The sequence below is a fragment of the Drosophila grimshawi genome, unplaced genomic scaffold (genome assembly GCF_018153295.1).
Source record: "Drosophila grimshawi isolate 15287-2541.00 unplaced genomic scaffold, ASM1815329v1 contig_1377, whole genome shotgun sequence".
Classification (NCBI taxonomy): domain Eukaryota; kingdom Metazoa; phylum Arthropoda; class Insecta; order Diptera; family Drosophilidae; genus Drosophila; species Drosophila grimshawi.
Genome location: NW_025062900.1, coordinates 25,101,290 through 25,126,500, shown reverse-complemented (window position 1 = coordinate 25,126,500; position 25,211 = coordinate 25,101,290). Strand labels below are relative to the sequence as shown.

The window sequence follows — 25,211 nt, the reverse complement described above, 5'->3', positions numbered from 1 at the left end:
AATTCTTTAATGTTGAAATACTTGGCACTTTTAAAGAATAATAATATTATTTATCAAAAGAAGTCTGTACAATTATCGTAATACATCTGTAAATAATTATTAATAATAGATCGCCCGATTGAGCACAAGTCTAGTCACAGCTACATTTAAGATCAATAACTGTATACATATTTAAAACCTAGTGATTTTATTCGAGTACTTCCATTTTAAGATCTCTGTCACATACATACACACTCTCTCTTTCTCTCTCTCTCTCTCTATCTATCTCTCTCTAAATCTGTCTTACTCTCGCAGTCTGGGAGTGCGTATTGCTCTTTATGGTTATAATAATGTGTTAGCCAGCCTAGTATAAATGCATTCAATAAAAACTCATGTGAAAATTGAAAGTGGTTTGAGTTCCTATGGTCATGTTTGCCGTGCAATCAAATCCAATTGAGGACCAACAAAAAGTAGGCACTAATCAGGTTAAACTGCCACATTTCCATAGGGTTGAAGTAACGCTGCCCAAGACCACGCCCACGCAGGGGTGTGTGCTTTTGTAGAGGGTGAACTTCTGAAGTGCTCTCGACAATGGCAAAATAATTGCGGGTTATTAGCAGGCCATTTAGTGAGACACTTTGTTGAGTCTCGCCAGCACAAAGTGGTTGAATGCCTCCAATTGACTTGTAATTGTGGGTGCCAGTGCCGATACCAGTTCCGGATTACTTCCAACGCTGCTTTAAAACTTTCCATATGTTTGCTGTTAAGGTAAGTACTTTTTGTGCCTGGGTCCTGGGTTTTATTTATTTTAACTGCAAGTTCATAACAGTTTGAATCTATACAATATATGTTTTCATAAACAAGTCATTTAAATATTAACTTCATAGGTAATATTAAGTTTTTTTTCTAAAGTTGGCAGTTCACCAATTTAGAAAGTTCATATAAATATTTCCATATATTGTTAAATTATTACAGCATTTCGAATCTGTGGAATAGATTCTGCTAATTTCAATAACAATCTCACACATTTCACCTACGTCAAAGATTCAAAGTACAAAATTCGTTGTAGAAAACATATTTATTATTAAATACTGTTGCCACAACAAAGTTGCGCGTGTTTTAATTTTATTTTAATTTCGTTCGCATATTGACTAACATCGAGAGCAAATCATGCTCGTATCAGGCAAAGCATAAAACACTATTTAAGGTCACAGCAATGACAAGAACTAACCAGACACATAAAAACCGAAATCCATTCAATACAAATGTACGAAATGTTTACTAATATAGTGTATTATATGGATTATTATCGTGCACATTTGTGAATGTTATCTAAAGTGGGCAAAACCTCAAATTAGAGTCGAGCCTCCCCTGTAATCAGGAAAAAACTGATTTATTCAGAAGTGTAACTTTTTATAAACATCATATCATTTCATATCATGTTTATAACTTCCCATTTTCTTGTACGCCTTATTAACTTGCTACAACTCCAGTTTAATAAATTTTTCTTCCGTTTCTCTGTTTTACCCTACCGATTAGCGTCATCGCCTTCTCTCTCTCTCTCTCATTTTGTGTGCAGACAACTCTGCTCATTAGCTCAATCAGCATACATGCTTAAGCTAACTGCATGGGAGCAAGTCTCGCTCTGTTTGTGCTCCCTCTTTCTGGGTCTATTTCGATCTCTTCCCTACACTCTGTCGTTTATTACGAGTCATTTACATGTTATCAGTTACACATACTACTCTCATAAATGAATAGGGCAAATTGCCTCAGTTATTGCTATAACAGTCAAGAGGTTCAATTTTAATAGACAAAGCTATGAATATTTCTATAGAATGTCGCATTTGCCTGCTGGCATTATATATGATAAGATATATTATTCTAGATATATTTGATGCGTGTGGGGCAAACTACTACTGTTCGCAGGGTATACTCTTAGTCGTTCATCGCTAGGCAATTATTATTTTCTTGTATGGATTTTTATGCCCGTCTGGCAAATGTTGTGACGTTGCTTTCGTTCGCCGTTCCCATTGCCAGCTGAAAGTCAACGTCGCTCAGTCTCTTTAGTACAGCCGTCGATAGCGGTTCTTTGGTGGTGCCTTTTCTCCGTTCATCAGTGTTCTGTTTTGATCAGTTCGTTTATTGTTGCCATTGCTGTAAGTGAAAGTTCTTTTGCATTGTGTTCATTACATTACAAACACTCGTGTGGAAGCTCCACAAATGTTGCCTTCCGGCAGATTGCTGGGTCACTGCAAAGTTATAGACAAGTTGGCGATACTTATAGATGGCTCACATAGCAACATAACTTTTGCTAGATATATATATTAATATGTATCTAAATAAAATCATGTGTTTTTGGTGTTTCCAAAAATAAACTGGGGCACGTGTCGCTGCTCTAAGCAAAATCAGCAAAAACTTTCTGCTTGTTCCGGTTTCTATAATATTTTTCTGTATAAACATTGCATGCACATAAATATGTATGTGTTTATATATGAATGTGTGTGTGCGTGTGTGTAGCAACTGGAACAGGTTATCAGTGAGCTCCTCATAGACACAACAACCAAAAAAAACCACACATATACATATAAAATAAATAGACAAATTTTTGATAATAAGTTTTCATGCAACAAGCAAGCCCAATCGTCTGGTATCTCTCGATTGGAGCCGTCTTTTGACCTTCACACTCTCTGGAAGGCGTTGCCTTTTAATTTTGTGTCATTGTTGTTTGCTTGAAGGAGCCACAGGAACCACATTATTTACTACTATCCCCAACGATGGCGGCCAGTAACGGTGATTGTAAGTGAAAAGTCAAAGCCTCGCCCTCCTTTCTCCTGCCTGTTCCGATGCCTGCCAATTTCCTGCCACTTCCCCAACTTGCACCACAACTTTTAATTTATTACTTACCCAACTAGTTAGCTGCACCCCTGCACCTGCTACCCAAACCACAAACCAAAAGCTATAATTTCTGAAACTACTGTAAAAGTCGCTTACTTTTTGAAAATAGCACAGTTTTCGAATGCTTGCAAGAAGGGCAATCGATTTCTACTTCACTAACTCTCGTTTGATATTAAAACTTTATTTAATATGCTTATTGCACTCTAATTGTTTAATGTTTCTAGTTAACTAGCAACTCAAGCTTTTGATTGCTTAGAACAACAATTTATATTTTCAAAAACTTAGCAATTATTTATGTATATCAGTTTGTGTTTATTTATATCTGTGATTTTCAGTTATATAAGGCGATGAGCAATACCTTACTTTTTACACATTTCATTGTGAGATTAACAAATTAATCTATTAACAAATTATATATGTTAATATGTTAAGCCGAAAATAGAATTGCAATTTTATTTCTTTTGGCTAATTTATTCAAAATTTGAATTAACTTTTATTGAGTAATGTTTTGTGACGTATCCAAATTAAATAGTCACTGAAAATTTGTTTTTTTTATTAATTGTTTAATACAAGATTAATATTGCTCACCGCTAATGCACACATTTAAAGCCTTCAAAATTCAAAATTTGACTAAGTTTGCATCCCACCGTGCAGCAAAAATGACCCAACAGGGACCTGCCTTTGACTCGAACGCGATGACGCTGACGCGTTTCGTGTTGCAGGAGCAGCGCAAGTTCAAAGAGGCGACGGGAGATCTGTCCCAGCTGCTCAACTGCATACAGACGGCCATAAAGGCGACGGCGTCGGCAGTGCGCAAGGCGGGAATTGCGAAGCTGCATGGTATTGCGGGTGATGTGAATGTTCAGGGTGAGGAGGTCAAGAAATTGGATGTGCTGTCCAATGAGCTGTTCATCAACATGGTGAAATCATCGTACACCACCTGCCTGATGGTCTCCGAGGAGAACGAGAATGTCATTGAGGTGGAAACAGAGCGACAGGTGAGCACAAAAGGAGTTCCACCCCCGAAAGGATTGCTGATAAGCCAAATTGGTTTTGTTCGCAGGGCAAATATATTGTTTGCTTTGATCCGCTGGATGGTTCGTCCAACATTGATTGTCTGGTGTCCATTGGCTCCATTTTTGCCATTCATCGTAAGAGAAGCACCGGTGAGCCGACAGTTCAGGATGCACTCCAGCCGGGCAATCAGCTGGTGGCTGCCGGCTATGCGCTATACGGCTCCGCCACGGCAGTTGTGCTGGGTCTGGGTAACTCCGTCAACGGCTTCACCTACGATCCAGCGATTGGTGAGTTTATCCTAACCGATCCCGAAATGCGTGTGCCCGAAAAGGGTAAGATCTATTCCATCAACGAGGGCTATGCCAGCGACTGGGACGAGGGCGTCCGTAACTATATTTCGGCCAAGAAGGATCCCACTAAGGGCAAACCGTACGGCGCTCGTTATGTTGGCTCTATGGTTGCTGATGTTCATCGCACCATCAAATACGGCGGCATCTTCATCTACCCGGCCACTAAAGCTGCACCCAATGGCAAACTCCGTCTGCTCTACGAGTGCAATCCCATGGCCTATCTCATGATCCTGGCCGGCGGTTTGGCCAGCGATGGCAAGAAGAGCATACTCGATATTGTGCCTCAGAAGATACACGAACGTAGTCCCATCTTCCTGGGCTCCAAGGCTGATGTCGAGGAGGCTCTTAGTTACCTAAAGTGATGTGTCTTATAATTTTTTTTTGGAATAAATAGACTTTTGTATGTAATATGTGACTACAATTTTGAATAAATAGAATAAAAACTATTTTACATGGGATATTAATCACGTTTATTACATAACGATGCAAGACGATAATAGTATTTAAAAGATTAGTAGAAACAACTCTCGTTAGTCTTATTAGCTAAAATTGGTTAGGCTTAACAGAGTCAAACTTTAACTTAAGCTTGTACGTTTTTAGCGTTGTCTAAAACGCATTTGCCTTGTGCTTGGGCACAAAACTGAATCCTTCAGGTACTTTCCCGAGCAGCATTTCACTGAGTTTCACCCAGTCGGAGGCATTTCCTGAACTCATCAGCGTTTCCATTTCATCGCGTCCCCGATATTTTTGCGGTCTCTCGTTGATTTTTTGCGGCGGCGACAGCTGCAGCTCCTCGGGTATGTAGCGATAGAGGAACGACTGCCACTCGAGCAGGAAACGTCGAGTATTCTCCACACCCTTGGTATCGGAGCCCCAGTGCTCCAGTCCGTAGTTACAGTAGCGACGCATCAGCTCAAAGCGTTGCGTCGATGTGGGCGCCCAGGCGCGCTGCTGCTTAATCTCCTGAAATATCCAGGGCTTGATGAGCGCACCGCGTCCAATCATCACAGAGCTGACATGCGGAGCCATTGCACGTTTCTCCACATAATCCTCATAGCTGAGTATGTCACCGTTGCCAATGACGGGCATCTGTTTCGCCTGCGCCGCACACTGCTCGATGTACGTCCAGTTAGCCTGTTTCATGTAGCGCTGTTCGCGCGAACGTCCGTGCAGCGTCACCGCCGCAGCACCCCACTCCTCCACCAGCGGCATCAGCTCGTGTGCCACACTCTTATCAGCATAAATCCCGGTGCGCATCTTGACCGTAAATGGCAGCTGCGGTGACAAAGACGAACAGCTGCGCACGACGAGCTCGAGGATGTTGGTGCGTCGCATCAGGGCACTGCCGCCACCCTGCTGATAGATGAGATCAATGGGACATCCAATGTTCAGGTCGATGTAGTCCACGCGCGACGTTTCGTGCAGCACCTGTGCTGCTTGTGCGATCACATTCGGATTGTTGCCGCACACCTGCACGCCGAAGATGTCCTCGGTCTCGTGCCGCTTGGTCAGCGCCCACTCCTGGCCCAGACCCTTGAGCAGCGGCACTGCGCATGCCATTTCGCCACAGGTGATGTCCGCTCCAAACTCCTTGCAGATGCGGCGAAATGGCAAATTACCCACAGTTGTCAGCGGCGACAGGACAAGCTTTTCACGGAAATCAATGATGGGCTTGCGTTCAACATCGCGTCCCGCTGGGCTCTCATCGATGACGCTGCCCGTGGGTTTCGCTGGCACTGCTTTGGGCGTCTCATCCATAGGCTGTTCCTGCTGCTGCTCTTTTCTAGCATCGCGCAGCTTTTCAGCCTGCTTAATCAGCTCCTTGCAGCGGCTAAAATCATATTCGTGCTTGCGCAAACGCACCTGCACCTCTACAATAAATCAACAAATAAATATGAGTGATCTTATGCAAATCGATAGGTGATGCTCACCTGAACTGATGCCATTCAAGGTGGTTTGTGGGGCTTGCACGTCGTAGTGTGCTGCCTTCATGTTTCTGCCCTGTGCATCTGTGTGCGCCTTGGCAAAGCGACAGGTGACACCGCGAGCACAATAGCCTTTGGTCGCATACACATAGCACTCGCTTCCGAGTTCCTCCCCCTTCCCCGCTATAAACGCATCCAGATCGTGCACGTAACGGCAATTGGGCAGGGAACAGGCTGCGCCGCCGGGGCCATCGATGAGCGAGTGACAAAGATGCGAGAAGCGCTCGTCTTTGAAAATGGGCCGATGCTAAGCAAACAGTAGGCGAATCGGTGTAATATATGTGTGTCTGTTATATGTAATAATATACATCACAATTGCAGTTGACTTTATTGTTTACCTTATTCTGGCCACGTTTTCGCTCCTTTTTGCCGTCGCGCTTGTTGCTTTGCTCATTTTGTTTTTCGGCATCATCCGTGTGTTTTCTTTTGTGTGATTCGCCTTCTTCGGCGGGCTTTATCCCGCCACCTTTGGCCTCAGCTAGTAAATACCTATTTAAATGATATGAATTAGCTTTACAAATTATGTATAATTATCTAATAATAATACACACTCCGGCTTAATATAACATATACCCGGCTCCATTGCGCTATGTGTGTTTGCACTAAAATTAAAGGTTTTAGCACAAAAAACAAACCGCACGTGCTTGCTTCGAGCCTTTATATCGATTAATCAATTACAATTTTATCGATTGCTGCGAGGCTGCTAACTTAACTAGTGCTGATAATGAGTGCAGTTTTTAAACTCAGTTTATTGTTGATTATTAATTGATTGATTGATTAAACTATACGTTTTTTTTATGTGTTAGTCTGTCTTGACTTAAACAACTTTAACCCGCGTAAATGAATATTATTATGAATTTATTTCTTGCACGTCCCGCTTAGGCTGTAAACAGCATACTTGCCCCATTGGCCAATCAGCTGTTTGCGATGGTTCAACTGTTTAAATACCTGCTGAAATCGACAAAATCGGTAAGAATATAAAAACAAACATGTGAACATATATATATATTTAAATTATGCATATCCCTTGCAGCCGGCGCGTGCTCATTTTCGGCCCAGCTTCCTGGACACACTGCGTCTAACGGTGCGTGGGGGACATGGCGGCAACGGTTTGCCCAAATACGGAGGAGTTGGTGGCCAAGGCGGCTGCGTCTACTTTGTGGCCAAGGAGGGGCACACGCTGCGTAAGGTGGCGCAGAGCCTGAAGGATAAACGCGTGCATGCCACAAGCGGCGAGGACAGCAGCAAGCTGAGCATTTTCGGGCGTCGAGGCGGCGATCAGCGCATAGAAGTTCCAGTTGGAGTCCAGGTCTACGATGAACAGCACAAACTGCTGGCCGATCTCAATGAGGACGAGGCCAGTTGCATAGTGGCTGGCGGTGGCACTGGCGGCTGCACGGGCAACAATTTCCTCGGTCGTCCCGGCGAGAGTCGCATTGTGAATCTGGATCTTAAACTGATTGCAGATGTGGGCCTAGTTGGGTTTCCCAATGCTGGCAAAAGCACCCTGCTGAAAGCCATTTCCAATGCCAAGCCCAAAATAGCCGCCTATCCCTGTAAGTACATGAACTGTAGCTACAGGGTGTACAAATATAATCCTTTCGTTGCTCCGCAGTCACCACGATTCGTCCGCAGATTGGAACGATTGAGTACAGTGATTTGCGTTCCATCAGCCTGGCCGATCTGCCGGGTCTCATTGAGGGCGCTCACGCCAACTTCGGCATGGGACACAAGTTTCTGAAACACATTGAACGCACACGATTGCTGCTCTTCATAGTGGACATCTTTGGGTTTCAGCTCAGTCCGCGGCATCCGCATCGCGATTGTTTGGCCAACATCTATGCGCTGAACAAGGAGCTGGAGCTATACGATCCGACGCTGCTGGAAAAGCCCTGCTTGCTGTTGCTTAACAAAATGGATAAGGAGGGTGCACAAGACATCCTGGCAAAAGTGGAGCCTAGCATAAGGGATCTGTCTGTGGGTCTGGCAGAGTGTCCAGAGGAAGTGCGTCCCAGTAGAGTGTTGAAATTCGAACACATTTTGCCCATATCCGCCAAAAATGCAACACGAATAAGCCAAGTGAAGAAACAATTGCGCAAAACGCTTGACGAGCTGGCCGAGGAGCAACTGGTAGTTGATGGACAGGTGTTGAAAGAGCAACTGCAGCAGCGGGTGGGCATAAGAGGACCCAAAATTACATAATACATTTTGTTTACAAATGTTATAAAAAAAAAATAATTATGTATTGTAGTCGTTTGGTTAAACGTTTGGTTAACTGAAGCTGTCTTCTACGCTTAGTGATAGAAGAATGGGAAAGTCGGATATTGGCATTATTTGCGAATTAGAATTCAAAGCATTTTAGTTTATCAGCCATCAATTGGCTTACAATTTAAAGCCCAACAGGACATTATTCTTCGTCGAAGTTACAAGTTCAAATCAGTTCATGCCGATAGACTGCTGTCGATAACACCGATATCGATATTTGACAAATAATATTGCACGGTTGCTGCGCCTTCAGTGCTCATCACATCGCTAGGCAACCACACAAACACACACACACGCACGCATGCAGGAGTTTGTTGTCGCGCGTCGCGCTAAAACAACGAAACGAAAAATGTTGAAAAATTCATCGCTCGCGCCTAGTGAAACAAATCCCAATTGGTGGCTAGCGGGCTGCATGTGCTTCGAGTGATAACAATATATAAAATGTGTCCAATTGGCTGAGCAGCGCCGTCTCAATTATATACAAATTGTAATAATGACATTTCGATACATACACACACACACACACATGCAAAAATCTTACTAGACAGGGGGGCAAAGCAGAGCAGAGCAGAACACTGAAAAACTGGTATATAAAAGACGACGCCAAATGAAAAACACAGAGCGTTCGTGCGCGAGCGAGAGAGAAAAGAACGCTGCGGGTGTTTTCTCACCATTGTAATTGCAACGGCTGAAAATTGCCAAAAACAAAACAAAACAAAAACCAAATTATTTTATCTCTAGCGTAATGTCACAACAACAACACAATCCCCCTCCACATCACCAACATCAACATCACTACTATCAGCAACAGCAGCAACAACAGCAACAACAACAACATCTGCAGCAGCAGCAGCATTTGCAGCATAAACAAATACAACAACAACAGCACAGTTGGTACTCACATGTTGCTTCCTATCCGCCCCCGCATGCCGCTGCCTTTGCGTCGCCCTGCAAAAGCAGCAGCAGCAACAACAATAACAACAACAACAACCACATTATGAATGCATACGGCACGGGTGCAGGAGCGTATTATGGCTCAACGGGGCCGGGTGGCGTTGGGGTTGGCTACAACCTTGAGGCCAATACTGTGGCCTATGCGCACAACCAGCTGCTGCAATACCAACAACAACAACAGCAGCAACAACAACAGCAGCATCAGCAACAACATCAGCAGCAGCAGCAGCTCAGCCAGCGCTCGTATATGCCACCACATATAATGCACAGCTCGTATCCGTACATTAAGAGCGAACCTTTGGAGCCACTGCCCGAACGCCATCAGCAGCAGCAACAGCAACTCTTTCAGAATCCTATGGCACCGCCGCCAGCACCCGCCATTGCTAATCGTCATTCGCTCGATGCTAGTGGCGAAATGATAATTAAATGTAAGTATCGAGGTTTAGGAATATCGATATCCATACTCTCCACGCACTCATGCAAATACTAGCAATGTAATAAGTAGTGATGGGGGCGTGTCTGATTTCCCCAAAGCAACGCGAGCTCTCGAACCCCAAATTAGATAAATGCACGCAGTGATAAATGGTTATAATTATTATTTTTGAATTTATTTATTTTGTGAATGTTGACAGATTATCTTTTAAAAATATGGTTTCCAATATGAGAATTGTTACTCATATTTTATTGTATACAATTATTTTATCTATACTTGGGGGTTAGGTAATTGCACCTAGTAATAATCACAGCTTGGAAAATATTTTTCTTTGTGGCAAGGTGAATTGAAATTTGATTTAATCCTCAATTGGATGTATTTGTCCAGAAATATTAAAATTTACAGTTATCATATTTTTTAGTTGAGACACGGGTCCGACTCTAGTAATAAGCAATTGGTACAGACATCCGCACACACACAGACACACACACACGCATACAGCTAAACAAAGCAAGAGAGCGAATGTGGGGGACTACTGAGAGCGAGAACACAGTTACAGATACTTTGGTTGCCCATTTTCCTATAGCGTAAGTAGCCGTAATTTAGCTCCGTTTTTGGCGTCGCCGAATCAATAAAACGTTTTGTTACAGCGTTGAGTTGAGTTGAGTTACGCTGAGGTTTTTGCGCTTGTTCGTTCGGTTGTTTTTCGCCAGGGTTTTCGGTTTTCAATTTCAGTTTTCGGATTTTCGGTTCGTCTACGTACCGTTTCTGTATCTCTGTTCTATTCTATTCTGTTCTGTTTCTGAGTGCGTTTCGTCTGTCTGCCAGTCTCTGTGTATGTATCCACTTTATTTATGTATATATACTTATGTATATGCATACCCAGATAGATGCTATATATTACCGGCTATAACCCTAAAGTTTCTGCACATACACATCCATCTATCTATTGATGACATTTTCCATGTGTGTGTGCGTGTTTATTGCGTTGGTTCTCATTTTCAAGTCTCGGTTCTTATGTAACGTTGTACGTTCCCTAATAGATTATAAGTTTTGTGTGTGCATGGAATAGACTTTCGTTACCAATAGGGCGGGGCATATGCATATACGTATAATAAATATTTAATAACTAACGAAATTTATTTATTTTTTCAATATATATATATATATTTTATTTTGTTAAAACCACATATTATATGGAAAAAGAAAGTAATGTATTTTTTGATATTTCCTTTAATGATGCTTTCGGAAAATGAGAAATAGTAAAATACATATGCGTTTTCTTATTTGTGTATACATATAAGAATGGAAAATGAAAAACACTCTCACTCATGTTATCTCCGTTTCCATGCTTATCAAAACAGCCACCAGAGAGAACAACTCAAAACAATTAAACAATATGTACAGATGTCTGTTTGTATTTCTACACACACAGATACATATGTAAGAACCGTAAAAATGTGAAGAAAAAAAACTGAAGTTCCATAGTTTCTAGGCACCGATTTTATTTTTTCAATTCTGTTTTCATTTTGGTGATAATTTGATTACTTTGTGTTGCTTAGAGCTGAGAGTGTGTTAAGAGTGTATTCCGTGAAATGTTATGCACACATCCATTTGTATTAAATATGGAATAACACTGCTTTTTATTTCAACTTTATTCACTACACACATTTAGAAGCAGTCTTTGTTGCCATTATGTTAATTATATATATTTTTTGAGAAGAAAACATTATACAATTTGTCGGCACATTTAGTGAGTCTGTCAGGTTAGGTCGTGCGAATACACTATAATTATATATAGAGGTATAGAAAATTAGAGATTATTTTTTGTATAAAATTTGCACATACGATCTGTGTCGATAAATCTACAAAAATAGAATTCTAAATTTAAAATTAATTTTCGTTAAAGTGCAAAATCAGCGAAAGTAAAATAAGTTTGATAATGAATTGAGATAAAACGTATTGCATATTAATTAAAAATGTATATTTAACATTTGGCAGCGGAACCCATTGACGAACATGCTTTCAAGTCCAACTATATCGATGATAATACTCCCTTTGCCGATTTTAGTAAATATCCCGAATTCGGCGACGATATGCTAAGTCCCAAGCTAGAGCTAAACGTCAAGGATGAGGCCTATGGAAACCAAAAAGTGGGTGCAAACATTAACATTCCATAGATTTTGCTATAATTATTAATTTAATTTCTTTAAGAACCCGCTGAACTACCCACGTCGTAAGCTCCAAACGGATCGCTCCGCGGAGAGTATGCCCATTTGTCAGCGCTGCAAAGAGGTGTTCTTCAAGAAGCACATTTACCTGCGGCATGTGGCCGAGAGCAGTTGCAGCATACACGAGTATGAGTTCAAGTGCAACATCTGTCCCATGTCCTTTATGGGCGGCGAGGAGCTGCAGAAGCACAAGCATCTGCATCGAACCGACAAGTTCTTCTGCCACAAATACTGTGGCAAGCACTACGACTCGATTGCAGAGTGCGAATCGCACGAGTACATGGAGCACGAGTACGATAGCTTTGTGTGCAATGTAAGGGGGGCTGATGGCTTGTGGTTTACAGCTGGTTACTTTTGCTAATTAACAAACCCTTTACAGATGTGCTCTGTTACGTTCCCCACACGGGAACAGCTGTATGCCCATTTGCCGCAACACAAGTTCCAACAGCGTTACGATTGCCCCATTTGCCGGTTGTGGTACCAAACGGCATTAGAGCTGCACGAGCATCGACTGGCGGCGCCCTACTTTTGTGGCAAGTATTACGCTGCAGCACACCAGCAACAGCAGCAGCAGCAGCAGCAACAACAACAACAGCAACAGCAGCAGCAGCATACACAACAACATCAGCAACAGGGCAACTACAAACTGCAGGATTGTCACATGGGCACCATTGAAAGTGAGTCGCTGTCGAGAATAGTTCCTTTGATATTTCTCATATGCAGCTGCACAGGAAATCTTTCCGATGCATATTTATTAGTTTTGCCATCAACTAATCCACTTTTTATATATTTTAGTGACGCCACCGCAGCACAAGGCGCATGCGGCATTACCGGCAACGGCGGCGCTCAATTCGCTGTTGCAGCAACGCCAGGCGAACGCTGATGGCACCGCTTTATATGCCTCGGCGCTGAAGAGCGAGACGAACGTGAAACTGGAGCGCAGCTATAGCAACTCCACCAGCGAGTCTGGTTACAGTATGCACGAGAGCAGCTATAACAATGCCTACGCCAGCGACAATTCTCTGCATGGCGGGGGCGGGGCAATTGGTGGTCCGCAGGCGCATTCCTCGACGCTGGACGATTCGGAGGATGCGCTGTGCTGTGTGCCACTTTGCGGGGTGCGCAAGAGCACAAGCCCGACGCTGCAATTCTTTACGTTTCCCAAAGATGACAAGTACTTGCATCAGTGGCTGCACAATCTCAAGATGTTCCACATTCCGGCGTCGAGCTATGCCAGCTTTCGCATCTGCAGCATGCACTTCCCTAAGCGTTGCATCAATCGTTACTCTCTGTGCTATTGGGCGGTGCCAACATTTAATCTGGGCCACGACGATGTGGCCAATCTCTATCAGAATCGTGAGCTGACCAACACATTCACCACCGGCGAGGTGGCCCGCTGCAGTATGCCAAACTGTACTAGTCAGCGTGGTGAGAGTAATCTGAAGTTCTACAACTTTCCCAAGGACATCAAGAGTTTGATTAAGTGGTGCCAAAACGCTCGCCTGCCCGTCCAGGCCAAGGAGCCGCGTCACTTCTGCAGTCGCCACTTCGAGGAGCGTTGCATTGGCAAGTTTCGGCTGAAGCCTTGGGCAGTGCCCACGTTACACCTTGGTGCCCAGTACGGCAAGATTCATGACAATCCCAAAAATCTGTATGTGGAGGAGAAGCGCTGCTGCCTCAACTTTTGTCGTCGCAGTCGCTCCTCCGACTTCAACATGTCGCTGTATCGCTTCCCCAGGGATGAGGTGCTACTGCGTCGTTGGTGCTACAATCTACGCCTTGATCCGGCTGTCTATCGTGGCAAGAATCACAAAATTTGTAGCGCTCACTTTATTAAAGAAGCATTGGGATTACGCAAACTATCTCCGGGTAAGCTGCTGCTCAGCATTTATAACATGAAGCAATATAATAATTATTTGTTATTTATAGGCGCTGTGCCCACGCTGCATCTGGGTCATAATGACACTTTTAACATCTACGAGAACGAACTGTGGCCACCGCCAACGCCCTCCACGCCCACCCACAATCATCAGCAGCAGCTGCAGCAACACCAGTTGCAGCAGCAGCCGCAACAAGTGCATCATAAATATCAGCGGCACTCGGCTGCATCCACATCCTCGTCGGCCTCGTCGACATCGCATTATGTGGATCCGGAGCTAAGTGCATCCTACATGAGCATGGGCGCTGGAGGCTCATCGTCTGGCCTTAATGTCAGCGACAGCATGGATGTCTGCTGTGTGCCCAGCTGCGAGAGCAAGCGCCACAACAATGAGAACATCACATTCCATACAATACCCAGGCGGCCAGAGCAGATGCGCAAATGGTGTCACAATCTTAAGATACCCGAGGACAAGATGCACAAGGGCATGCGGATATGTAGCTTGCACTTTGAGCCCTACTGCATTGGCGGCTGCATGCGTCCGTTTGCGGTGCCGACATTGCATCTGGGCCACGACGACGAGGACATTCACCGCAATCCGGATGTGATCAAGAAGCTCAACATACGCGAAACTTGCTGCGTGGCTGTTTGCAAACGCAATCGTGACCGGGACCATGCCAATCTGCATCGCTTTCCCAGCAATGTGCCGCTGTTGACCAAATGGTGCGCAAATCTGCAGCGTCCTGTGCCGGATGGCAGTAAACTCTTCAACGATGCCATCTGTGAGGTGCACTTTGAGGATCGATGCCTGCGTAACAAACGGCTGGAGAAGTGGGCAGTGCCCACACTCATCCTTGGGCATGAGAATATACCCTATCCGCTGCCCACGCCGGAGCAAGTTGCCGAGTTCTATGCGCGTCCCACTGCGCCTAACAATGGCGAGGAGCAGGGCGAGTGCTGTGTGGAGACGTGCAAGCGTAATCCCAGTGTTGATGACATCAAGCTATATCGCCCGCCCGAGGAGTCGCAGGTGCTGGTAAAGTGGGCGCACAATCTTCAGCTGGAGATTGCCCAGCTGCCCAATATGAGAATATGCAATCTGCATTTCGAAGCCCACTGCATTGGCAAGCGGATGCGTCCCTGGGCAATACCCACGCTCAATCTGGCAACTAACATAGAGAATCTCTACGAGAATCCCGAACACCAGATGCTCTACAAGCGGCGCACGCATCTCAAGCCGGGCAGAGCAGCGCGAGGCTCTGAAGCAAGCGCGGGTGGTGTGAAGCCCACCTGGGTGCCACGCTGCTGCTTGCCACACTGCCGCAAGGTGCGTGCCACACACAATGTCCAGCTGTATCGCTTCCCCAAACTCAATCGCTCCACGCTGGCCAAGTGGGCGCATAATTTGCAGGTGCCGCTGGTGGGCAGCGCTCAGCGTCGCCTCTGCTCCGCACACTTTGAGCCGCATGTGCTCAGCAAGAAATGCCCGGTGCCCATGGCGGTGCCCACACTGGACCTCAATACACCATCTGGCTACAAGATCTATCAGAATCCGGCCAAGCTCAAGGCGAATAAGCTGTGCTTGCAGCGTGTCTGCATTGTGGAGAGCTGCCGGCGTCAGCGGGCGCAAGGGGTGCAGCTCTTCCGTCTGCCTCACAGCCCCACCCAGCTGCGTAAGTGGATGCACAACATCCGGATGCGGCCCCGAGGAGCTATGCGACAACAGTATCGCATCTGCTCGAAGCACTTCGAGACGCACTCGTTCAATGGGAAGAGACTCAGTGCGGGTGCAATTCCAACGCTTGAGTTGGGCCATGAGGACGAAGACATATTTCCGAATGAGGCGCAGTCTTTCGTGGAGGAGCACTGCACCGTCGAGGGCTGCGATGCCGTCAAGGAACAACCGGATGTGCGTCTCTTCCGCTTCCCCAACGACGATGAGGATCTGCTCTGGAAGTGGTGCAACAATCTGAAAATGAGTCCGGTCGACTGCATAGGCGTTCGCATCTGTAACAGACACTTCGAGACTGATTGCATTGGACCAAAGCACCTGTTCAAGTGGGCCATTCCCACGCTCTCCCTCGGCCACGATGATGATGACATCGAGCTGATGCTAAATCCCAAGCCGGAGGAGCGCTATATCGATCCGGTCTTCAAGTGCTGTGTGCCCTCGTGTGGCAAGACGCGTAAATTCGATGAAGTACAGATGAACAGTTTTCCCAAAGATCCGGAGCTCTTCCAGCGCTGGCGCCACAATCTCCGCCTCGAGCATCTCAACTTCAAGGAGCGCGAACGCTATAAGATCTGCAACGCCCACTTCGAGGACATTTGCATTGGTAAGACGCGCTTGAACATTGGCTCCATACCGACACTGGAGCTTGGCCATGACGAGACTGATGACTTGTTCCAAGTCAACCCCGAGGAGCTGCAGAGCAATCTCTTTGGACGCCAGAGACGCGTGCAGGATTCCATGAGGATCAACATTAAGCAGGAGGCGCACTCCGACCTCGATGAAGACACTAAACCGGACATTAACATGTCGGAGGCCACAGATCCAAATACAACACAGGTGGTAAACAGTTTTTAGATATTGAGTCTTTAAATATTCACTTGCGGTTTTTTCTTGCACAGGTTAAAATCAAGAAATCTATGACCGATTTCAAGTGCTGTGTGTCGAGCTGTGGTCACAGTCGCCTGGAGCATGGTGCCCGCCTCTTTCCGTTTCCGAACGGGAAACAGCAGCAGAGCAAGTGGCGCTACAATCTCCGGCTGCCTGCTGCCGACGTGGACAAGACGACGCGCATCTGCAGCGCCCACTTCAATCGCCGTTGCATTGATGGTAATCAGCTGAGGGGCTGGGCAATGCCCACACAGCAGCTGGGTCATCAGGAGCTGCCGATCTATGAGAATCCAAAGAATATACCGGGCTTCTTTACGCCCACCTGTGCGCTGGCGCACTGCCGCAAGCGGCGCAGCATTGACAACGATCTGCGTACCTATCGCTATCCACGCAGCGAGGAGCTGCTCGAAAAGTGGCGTGTCAATCTGCGCTTGTCGCCGGACCAATGCCGCGGACGCATCTGTGCGGATCATTTCGAGCCACTGGTGCGTGGCAAGCTGAAGCTGAAGACGGGTGCAGTGCCTACGCTCAAATTGGGACATGACGAGGGCGTAGTCTTCGATAATGAGGGCATTAAGGCGGGTCTGCAGCTGGAGGAGGAGGCGGAGGAAGAAGAGGGCAATGCCAGCTTGAAGTCGTTGGTCAAAGTAAAGACTGAGCAGGAGGATGAGCAGGAGCTAGAGAATGAAGATGAAGAGCTGCAGGAGCAGGAGCAGGATCTGGAGCAGGATCAAGATATGGACGAGGATGGGGAAGAGCATCGAGACTCTGAGGAACATGGCTATTTTGATCCCTTGGAACTTGTGGAAACCTACGCTGAGCACCACAGCGATGATAACTCTGCCGGACATGATAATCTCGACGATGATGATGACGAAGATGAGGACATTCCCGGCAATGACGATGAGCTGCTTCTGCCTGATACGCGGCCACTTCGAATGACAATGGCTCCGCGGCGCGAGAAGGCTGTGAATAATGTGACGCCTATTTGCTGTCTGAAGCACTGTCGCAAGGAGCGCACCGCCATCCATCATCTGAGCACCTTTGGCTTTCCAAAGGATCCGCAGCTGCTGCTCAAGTGGAGCGCCAATCTGCAGCTGCCATTGGAATCGTGCATGGGTCGTGTATGCGTCGAGCACTTTGAGCCCTCGATGCTTGGCACGCGCAAGCTGAAGCAGAATGCGGTGCCCACCTTGAAACTGGGTCATGCCACACCGCTCACCTACAGCTGCAATGGCCGGATGCTGTCGGGCATTTACGATGAACAGCCGCAGCATTCGGTTTTTCGGCTTTGGAGCCTGAAACACTGCCGCAAACGGAAACCGGATCTGGTGGAGATTAAGCCCGGTCGTCGTTGTTGCCTGCCAAGTTGCGGCAAGCAGTCGGAGTCGCACGGCGTCCAGCTGCAGCGTCTGCCCAAGGACCGTCTGATGCTGCGCAAATGGTTGCACAACCTGAAGCTGCCTCCAACGGTGGACTGCACCCAAATGTTCCTCTGCAGCGATCACTTTGAGCTGAATGCGCCGTGTCCCACTTTGAAACTGGGGCACTCGGATACCAATATTTATCGCCACAATGTGGCTAGCACCAGTGGCAGCTGCCTGGTGCCCAAATGTACTTGTGCTCGTCTTAATCTCTATCGCGGCTATGATCTGCCTGCGCATCCGCAGGTGCAACGGGCCTGGCTACACTGGCTGCAGCTGCCCCATCCGCAGCCGTCGCCCCGGCACGCCCAGCTATGTGTGATGCACTTTATGCAGCTCTACGAACTGGTGCCGCTGCCCGAATCGGTGCCAGATGTTGTGCGCAGGCAGCTGCGTGAGACTTACGAACTGATATCCAGCTCCAGCATGGCCATGAAGCTGCGTTGCGCTGTGCCCGGCTGCTACTCGAAGTATACGGACAATGTGCGTCTGACCAAGCTGCCCGTTTACCCCGACACCTGCGCCAAGTGGGTGCACAACACCAAGATTCAATATGATCCGGCCACGACATTATGTCTATCGTATCTGCATGTTGCACTTTGAGCCAGGCTGCCTGGGCCCAGTGCGTCCTAAAGTGTGGGCAATGCCAACGCTGCAGCTGCACCACAAGGATGCCAACATCTATTTAAATCCCAAGCTGGATGGCAGCCAAACACAGCCGGTCGTGCCGCTGGACCTGCCACTGCGCATTAAAACTGAGCTGCCGATGTGCAACAGTCCCAGCTTTAGTGCGAGTGCCAGTCCCAGTCCGCGTGGCAAGCTGCGCACTTGCTGCATTCCCAGCTGCGGTCAGCAGGCTTCGGCCCTGACGCGTCTCTTTCGCTTTCCCAGCGCAGAGACGTCGATGCTGAAGTGGCTGGTGAATACCCAGCAGCAGCCGCGCTTTGTCGATGCACAACGGCTGTTCGTCTGCCAGGATCACTTCGAGGCAGAGGCCATTTGCAAGAATCAGCTGCGCAGCTGGGCGGTGCCAACACTGAATCTAGGACACGATGGACACATCATACCGAATGCCAAGCACAATGGCAACATTGCCGACAGCCAGGAGAACAAGCAGACGCTGCAGTTCATCTGGGCCAACTACTGTTCGGTGCTGACCTGCTTCCAGCAAAGTAGCGAGCAGCTACGTCTCTACCAATACCCCACGGATCGGCCAACCATCCGCAAGTGGGCCGCCAATTGCAAGCATCGCTCCATGCAGGCCAGCAGTGATGGATTCCAGGTACGTTCTGAGTGATACCCTGCACCAGGCTGTGACAGGTTCTCATATATATAAAAAGGATAGAAATAATTATAATATGCTTCCAATATTTGTTTTTCTGAAGCTATCCATCTTTTTTATTTGGTGCTCTGATATATAGGAGCATCTATACCAAGGTTAATGTCCCAAGCTGACCAACTTTTAATTGATAAATAAAGAAAACCGATCCTAAAATCAAATATCTTTCAGGTGTGTCAGTCGCATTTTACGCCGGATTGCTTTGATCCTGATACCGGGGAGCTGAAGGAGGACGCTGTGCCCACACTGGCGCTGAGCCGTTCTGTCACTGAAGTGCGCTGTGTGGTCAATGGTTGCGTTAAGGACGAAGACGCATCGCGTCGCCGTCTGTTCAAGATGCTCAAGCGTAACCCACAGATATTGGATTGGTGTCACAATTTGCGACTCGATCAGACGACTATGAGCGGCTCGGAACAGCACGTTTGTGAACGTCACTTCGAGGCGAACTGCTTCAATGCGTCTAGAGTGCTGCGTCCAGGAGCACGACCCACACTTCATTTAGGTCATGAGGACCTAGACGATGTGATACCCAATCCGGCGAACTGGGAAGAGGATGTGATCGTGTGCTGTGTGCCCCACTGCGAAAGCTCTAAGGATGCGGATGAAGTCCAATTGTTTGGGCTGCCAAAGGTGCGCCAGTTGGCGGACAAGTGGCTGCAAAATGTGCATCTCGATCCGAGCAAAGAACAACTGGCCGGCCTGAAGATCTGCAGTGTACACTTTGAGGCAAGCTGCATGGAGAATGGACGACCCAGCTATGGTGCAATGCCCACACTCCATCTCGGTCACGATGAGCTCGATAATATACACCCAAGCGTAGAGTCGGTGCCGACGCAGCAGAAGCGCTACTGCAATAGAGATGGCGCCAGTCACGATTGCTGCTATCCGCAGTGCGTAGAGCTGCAGAAGAGCTATCTGCGTGTCACCTATGAGCTGCCCCAGGAGCAAGAGCTCCGTCAGCAATGGCTCTCTTATATGGGCCTGGAAGCGCAGCAGCTCGATAAACAGCAGCTGCCCAAGCTCTGTCCACTCCACCTAATCTTGCTCTACGATCACAGTGCGGATCACTTTTCGGCACACGCCGCTGAGGAGCTGTTGGATTCCAATTATGAGGCAGCGCGCAGCAGCGTTCGCATACGCGTTGTCAGCTGTGCTGTGCGCGGCTGCAGAACGCTCAAACCACGCGACGGTGGTCGGCTGCACGGTTTGCCCACGCGGCGAGATCTGCTGGAGATGTGGCTGCACAACATGCAGCTAGTGTTTTACGAGCAACAGCGTTATATGTACAAGATTTGCAGCAAGCACTTTGAGTCCACATGCTTCACGGAGACAACCAAGCGCCTGAAGCCGTGGAGCATGCCTACGCTGGAGTTGCCGGAGCGCCAACCGGGCGAGATGCCCGCCTATCAGAATCCCACAGAGTTGGAGTGGCAACACATGAATGAGCTGCAGGTCAGCGAGAAAGTTGTTGAGGCTCAGCCGGAGCCATTACTCAAGCTGGAGCCGTTGCCCAAGAAGGAGCCACCACCACCGCAGGTTGTGGAATATGAAGAGGATTGCGACAATAACTCACAGCAGCCACTGGAAATGCAGGCTCTGGAGGTGCTGCTCGAGGTGGGCCATGTCGAGAAGTGCACCACCTACGAGCAAATGGATACCGAGGCAAATCTCAACTATGCCGAGCAGTTCTCGCATAATCCCCTCAGTCCAGGTCCACCCCAATGCCGTATCCCCGTTGTCCAGAATGGACTCCACTACAGTGCACGCCACTGCAGCGTGCATGGCTGCAATGTCACCTCCAATAATCTGAGCAGCAGCATCAAGCTACACAAGTTCCCCGTCTCGCTGGATGCCATGCAAAAGTGGATGCACAACACCCAGGTGCTCGTGGACGTCAAATTCGCTTGGCGTTTTCGCATCTGCAGTCATCATTTCATCGATGATTGCTTTCACGGCTCGCGCATCAGACGTGGGGCGATGCCCACGTTGCGACTGGGCTCACGTCGCCCGAAGCATATCTATGATAATGAGTTCAACGCCCAGCTGCAACTGGAACAGTCCAAAGAAGAGGCCAGGGAGGCTCTATCGGCCCCGCTGGAGTCTCAGCAACAGTTGCTCTCTGCGAATGTTGGTCTTCTCCTGCCGCGTCCAGCCCCGCCCTGCAAATCCAGCAAATACTGTCAGATCGAGGGCTGCTCCAATCATTTGACCAGCGAGAATGTGACGCTGCACAAGTTCCCCCATTCGTCGGATATGTGCGCCAAGTGGCAACACAACACTCAGGTGCCCTTCGATCCCGAGTTCCGCTGGCGCTATCGCATCTGCAGCGCACACTTTGAGCCCATCTGTCTAGGCAATGTGCGACTGATGCACGGCAGTGTGCCCACCCTGAATCTGGGACCGCTTGCGCCCAAGAAACTGTTTGACAATGAATTCTTGCGTCTGGACAAGCCAATGAGCAGTTCGGAGCTGGGTATGACCGTCAAACAAGAACAAATGGAGCAATTTGATCAAATGGAGCTGGAAGATGGCAACCAGGAGCAGGATGATTTCAGTCTGCTGGAGCCCGAGCTGCAGTTGCACGAGGATAGCGAGGATGAGCAACAATATGACAATCATTTCAGCCAAAACGATTCCTATAACTGGTCCGATCAGCAGCTGCGTCTGCCCAGCAGTAATCAGGAGAAGTGCACCACCATCTACAATCCGGTCAAGTCCGGGTATGATAAGTGCTCACTGGTCCACTGCCAACGACAGCGTTCCCAGCACGGCGTGCACATCTACAAGTTTCCACGCTCGCGTCAGCTACAGCAACGATGGATGCATAATTTGCGCATCCAATACGATGAGCGACGGCCGTGGAAGACAATGATATGCAGTGTCCATTTCGAGCCGCACTGCATCCGTCTGCGCAAGTTGCGTCCCTGGGCGGTGCCCACGCTGGAACTGGGGGACAATGTGCCGCTGGAGATCTTTACGAATGAGCAGAGCCAGCAGCTGTTTGCTCAGTCCGAAGCAGGCAGCGAGTGTGATGACGTTGAAGTGGATGTTGAGGACACCATACTGGAGGACTTGGATGATGACTATGATGACAATGATGCTGACGTGAATGTGAATGCTGATGATCAAATGCGAACAGCTCCATATGTCAAAAGAGAGCGTCGCTCTCGATTTGATCCTCTGCCACCGGGTCAGCTGCCACCGTGGAAGATCAAATGCTGCTGTTTGCCCTATTGCCGCAGTCCTCGCGGTGATGGCATCAAGCTCTTTCGACTGCCCAACAACATTAGCTCCATACGTAAATGGGAGCAGGCCACAGGCATGCGCTTCTATGAGTCCCAGCGAAACACAAAGCTCATCTGCAGTCGACACTTTGATCCGCAGCTTATAGGCGTACGTCGCCTCATGTCCAATGCGGTACCCAGCCTCCATTTGGGCCCAGACAGCGCAGAACCCGAGCTGCCTCCTGTGGGACCACGTTGCTGCATGCCCGATTGCTCTGAGGACGTCAATGTCCAGCTGCACAAGTTTCCCAAAGGTAAAATTATATAAAATAGCCGTTGAAGTCGCCAAGCTAATCAAAATAACTTTAATTCAATAATAGATCCCATGCTGCTGCATCAATGGTGTCAGGCGCTCAATCTACCGGATGTTCAAAGCTACTCCGGCAAATTCATTTGTGCGGCACATCTGCCCTCCAACGCGATGAGCTGTCTAATTTGTGGCGTGGACGATGTGCAGCTGCCAATGCTGGACTTTCCCCAGAATCGCAATCAGCGCACCAAGTGGTGCTATAATCTGAAAATCGAGCCTCTGCCCAAGTGGGACAACTCAAAGCAAATTTGCTGCAAACACTTTGAGAGCTTTTGCTTTATCCAGCCGGGTCAACTTCTAGCAGAGGCATTGCCCACGCTACACTTGGAGCACGGGGATAGCAACATATTCTTAAACGATGAGGCCATGGATAACAGCAAGTTGTTGCGCGTCAAGGACGAGCCTATGGAGAGCGAGGATCTGATGCTGTAACAAACAACTGAAAATAGTCAGAGCGCAAGCGATATGAATATTGTGTCATTCTATATTCTGCTTACGAATGCCTATGTGTGTAAGCCACATTATTTTAGCCTAGTGTTAGTCGCAACTAATTTATATCACTTAAGACCTAAGTATCTATCATATTTTATATACCGAACTAAGCATCACGTATAATGTTGTAGAGCCCCTACTACTATTAAGTAATCCTCATCTTCACCCCAATCCCAAAGCACACATCATCTAACTTAGTAGCTAATATTATAATGAAGTAGTCGTGGAATCCAGTGATTTTTACTCGTAAATCGTTTATACATTGCTGCTTAGAGTCAGGCCATATATAATTTAGTTTCACACCGAGGCACAGAATGTTCCTTAGTTAGCTTTTGTTTAAATTCATTTGAAATTGTGTAACAGGTTTGCTATTCATTTTTAGTAAATCACAAAAACTTGCAAACAACTTGGTGCTAGCACTAGCAAAAGGATAACAACGTCATTTTCACGATATCATAGTTTTTGCGTTATCTTCTTTTCATTATATTTAAATGTCAATCGAGAGTTTTGCGACCATCACGACACGGAGTCCTTGGAAATATCTTTTTTGATGTGGCCGATCACATGTAATTCGCAAAGGCAAAAAAAAAAAATATTTATAATATCAGCATCGTAGGTATAACTAAGCTGTGTCCTTAATAATAATAAAAGGTAAGCAGGATAAAACAATATGACTGTCTGACTCAACATACCCTTTAATATCTTTAAGCATATACAAATATGTAAACCTGTAGAATATACAAAGTACTTGGTGTCTTATAAAATATGCATATAAAATGAAACTATTAAGCTACTTGCCATAAAAGTAAAACTTGACTTTGACTATAGATATATATATATTTATGTATATATATATATATATATATAAATTTAAAAAAAAAATCTATTCACCGTCCCTTAAGTCTTAAATTAAACCCCGTTAAAGACTACTGTTTGCCAGCCTCGCCTTCATCGGTTTGCATATAGCTGCTGTCCAGAAATAAATTGCGATCCGATTTGTTTGACTGCGCAGCAAGAGAGAAGCAACGATTAGATGAGTGCTAATTGCCATCGAATAAAATATATTTGCACTCACCTCGCGATATTTTTGCAAGTAAATAGAGAGTGGTTCCACGTAGTTGTCAAAGCCCAAATTGTTGAAGGCCACCAGCAAATCGTCACCGTTGACCGTCTTGCGATTCTCGGCGACACTGCGCTCAATGGCCTCGCTACTGATAAATGATATGAACTCTGAGACGCACTCCTGTATGCACTCTCTCGCATCTTTGGCTATTTTGCCATTCTGTGGCACTGGCACTTTCATTATCTTGATTATGTTGCAGATGGGCAGAAAGCGATCCTGTTCGCGCAGCATGCTCCCATGTCCGTCCTGTCTGTCCGAATCGTCTACAGTACGTTAATAGAAGAGTAGGTTAATAATGCAGAACAATATCATGGATTGATTACCGACCACCCGACGCCTCATCCTCCTCTTTGACCAGCATATCGTTAATGTATTGTTGGGAGTCTTCGCTGTTGCTCATTTTTTGGTTTACGCTTGTGAAATTTTTAAAACAAGCATTCATTTATGGCATTCGTTATGCAGGTTGCTCCAAGCTGTCCCAGCGGGAGAAGATTACTTTGAACGCCCAGAGCTAATGCGAATGAGTTGCGTCAAGCAGTTTCCTTTTAATTAACAATAATAATTGAAGAGAAAACGTAATTTGTGTGCTTTTTATTATGCTTGCTAGCAGAGATTCTGATTGTTGTTACAG

The 25,211-nt window shown here is 46.9% G+C and overlaps 5 protein-coding genes across 7 annotated transcripts; 3 read left to right on the top strand and 2 right to left on the bottom strand.

Annotated features, from left to right (window-relative positions):
* The first annotated feature begins 2,037 nt into the window (after positions 1-2,037).
* LOC6567037 (fructose-1,6-bisphosphatase 1) lies at positions 2,038-4,687 on the top strand. 3 transcript variants are annotated; one of them, XM_001993441.2, is made up of 4 exons: positions 2,041-2,135; positions 2,715-2,775; positions 3,529-3,872; positions 3,938-4,687. In XM_001993441.2, exons 2-4 carry the CDS (start codon positions 2,754-2,756, stop codon positions 4,601-4,603), a joined length of 1,032 nt encoding a protein of 343 aa, XP_001993477.1. In that variant the 5' UTR covers positions 2,041-2,135; positions 2,715-2,753; the 3' UTR covers positions 4,604-4,687. The 3 variants fall into 3 exon arrangements, with proteins under 3 accessions (XP_032595116.1, XP_001993477.1, XP_032595115.1); XM_032739224.1 differs by having other exon boundaries at positions 2,596-2,775; XM_032739225.2 differs by lacking the exon at positions 2,715-2,775 and having other exon boundaries at positions 2,038-2,135.
* LOC6567036 (tRNA-dihydrouridine(47) synthase [NAD(P)(+)]-like) lies at positions 4,688-6,888 on the bottom strand. Its single transcript, XM_001993440.2, has 4 exons — positions 6,778-6,888; positions 6,565-6,715; positions 6,173-6,473; positions 4,688-6,112 (listed from the first exon to the last, which is right to left on the bottom strand). Exons 1-4 carry the CDS (start codon positions 6,807-6,809, stop codon positions 4,848-4,850), a joined length of 1,749 nt encoding a protein of 582 aa, XP_001993476.1. The 5' UTR covers positions 6,810-6,888; the 3' UTR covers positions 4,688-4,847.
* A 57-nt stretch (positions 6,889-6,945) lies between these two features.
* Positions 6,946-8,502, top strand: LOC6567035 (GTP-binding protein 10 homolog). Its single transcript, XM_001993439.3, has 3 exons — positions 6,946-7,195; positions 7,260-7,782; positions 7,842-8,502. Exons 1-3 carry the CDS (start codon positions 7,154-7,156, stop codon positions 8,426-8,428), a joined length of 1,152 nt encoding a protein of 383 aa, XP_001993475.1. The 5' UTR covers positions 6,946-7,153; the 3' UTR covers positions 8,429-8,502.
* An 806-nt stretch (positions 8,503-9,308) lies between these two features.
* On the top strand, positions 9,309-24,239 carry LOC6566925 (the record flags this gene model as incomplete). The annotated part of the gene is given in 10 exon segments (XM_043214483.1): positions 9,309-9,873; positions 11,880-12,031; positions 12,093-12,422; positions 12,489-12,786; positions 12,905-13,978; positions 14,039-16,557; positions 16,620-18,590; positions 18,592-19,314; positions 19,543-22,909; positions 22,976-24,239. Coding segments are annotated over 10 exon segments (11,421 nt in total), but the record flags the coding sequence as incomplete, so codon positions are not given.
* LOC6566923 (transcriptional activator hap3) lies at positions 24,133-25,154 on the bottom strand. The gene is made up of 3 exons (XM_001993436.3): positions 24,908-25,154; positions 24,533-24,843; positions 24,133-24,461 (listed from the first exon to the last, which is right to left on the bottom strand). Exons 1-3 carry the CDS (start codon positions 25,020-25,022, stop codon positions 24,384-24,386), a joined length of 504 nt encoding a protein of 167 aa, XP_001993472.2. The 5' UTR covers positions 25,023-25,154; the 3' UTR covers positions 24,133-24,383.
* Positions 25,155-25,211: the final 57 nt, after the last annotated feature.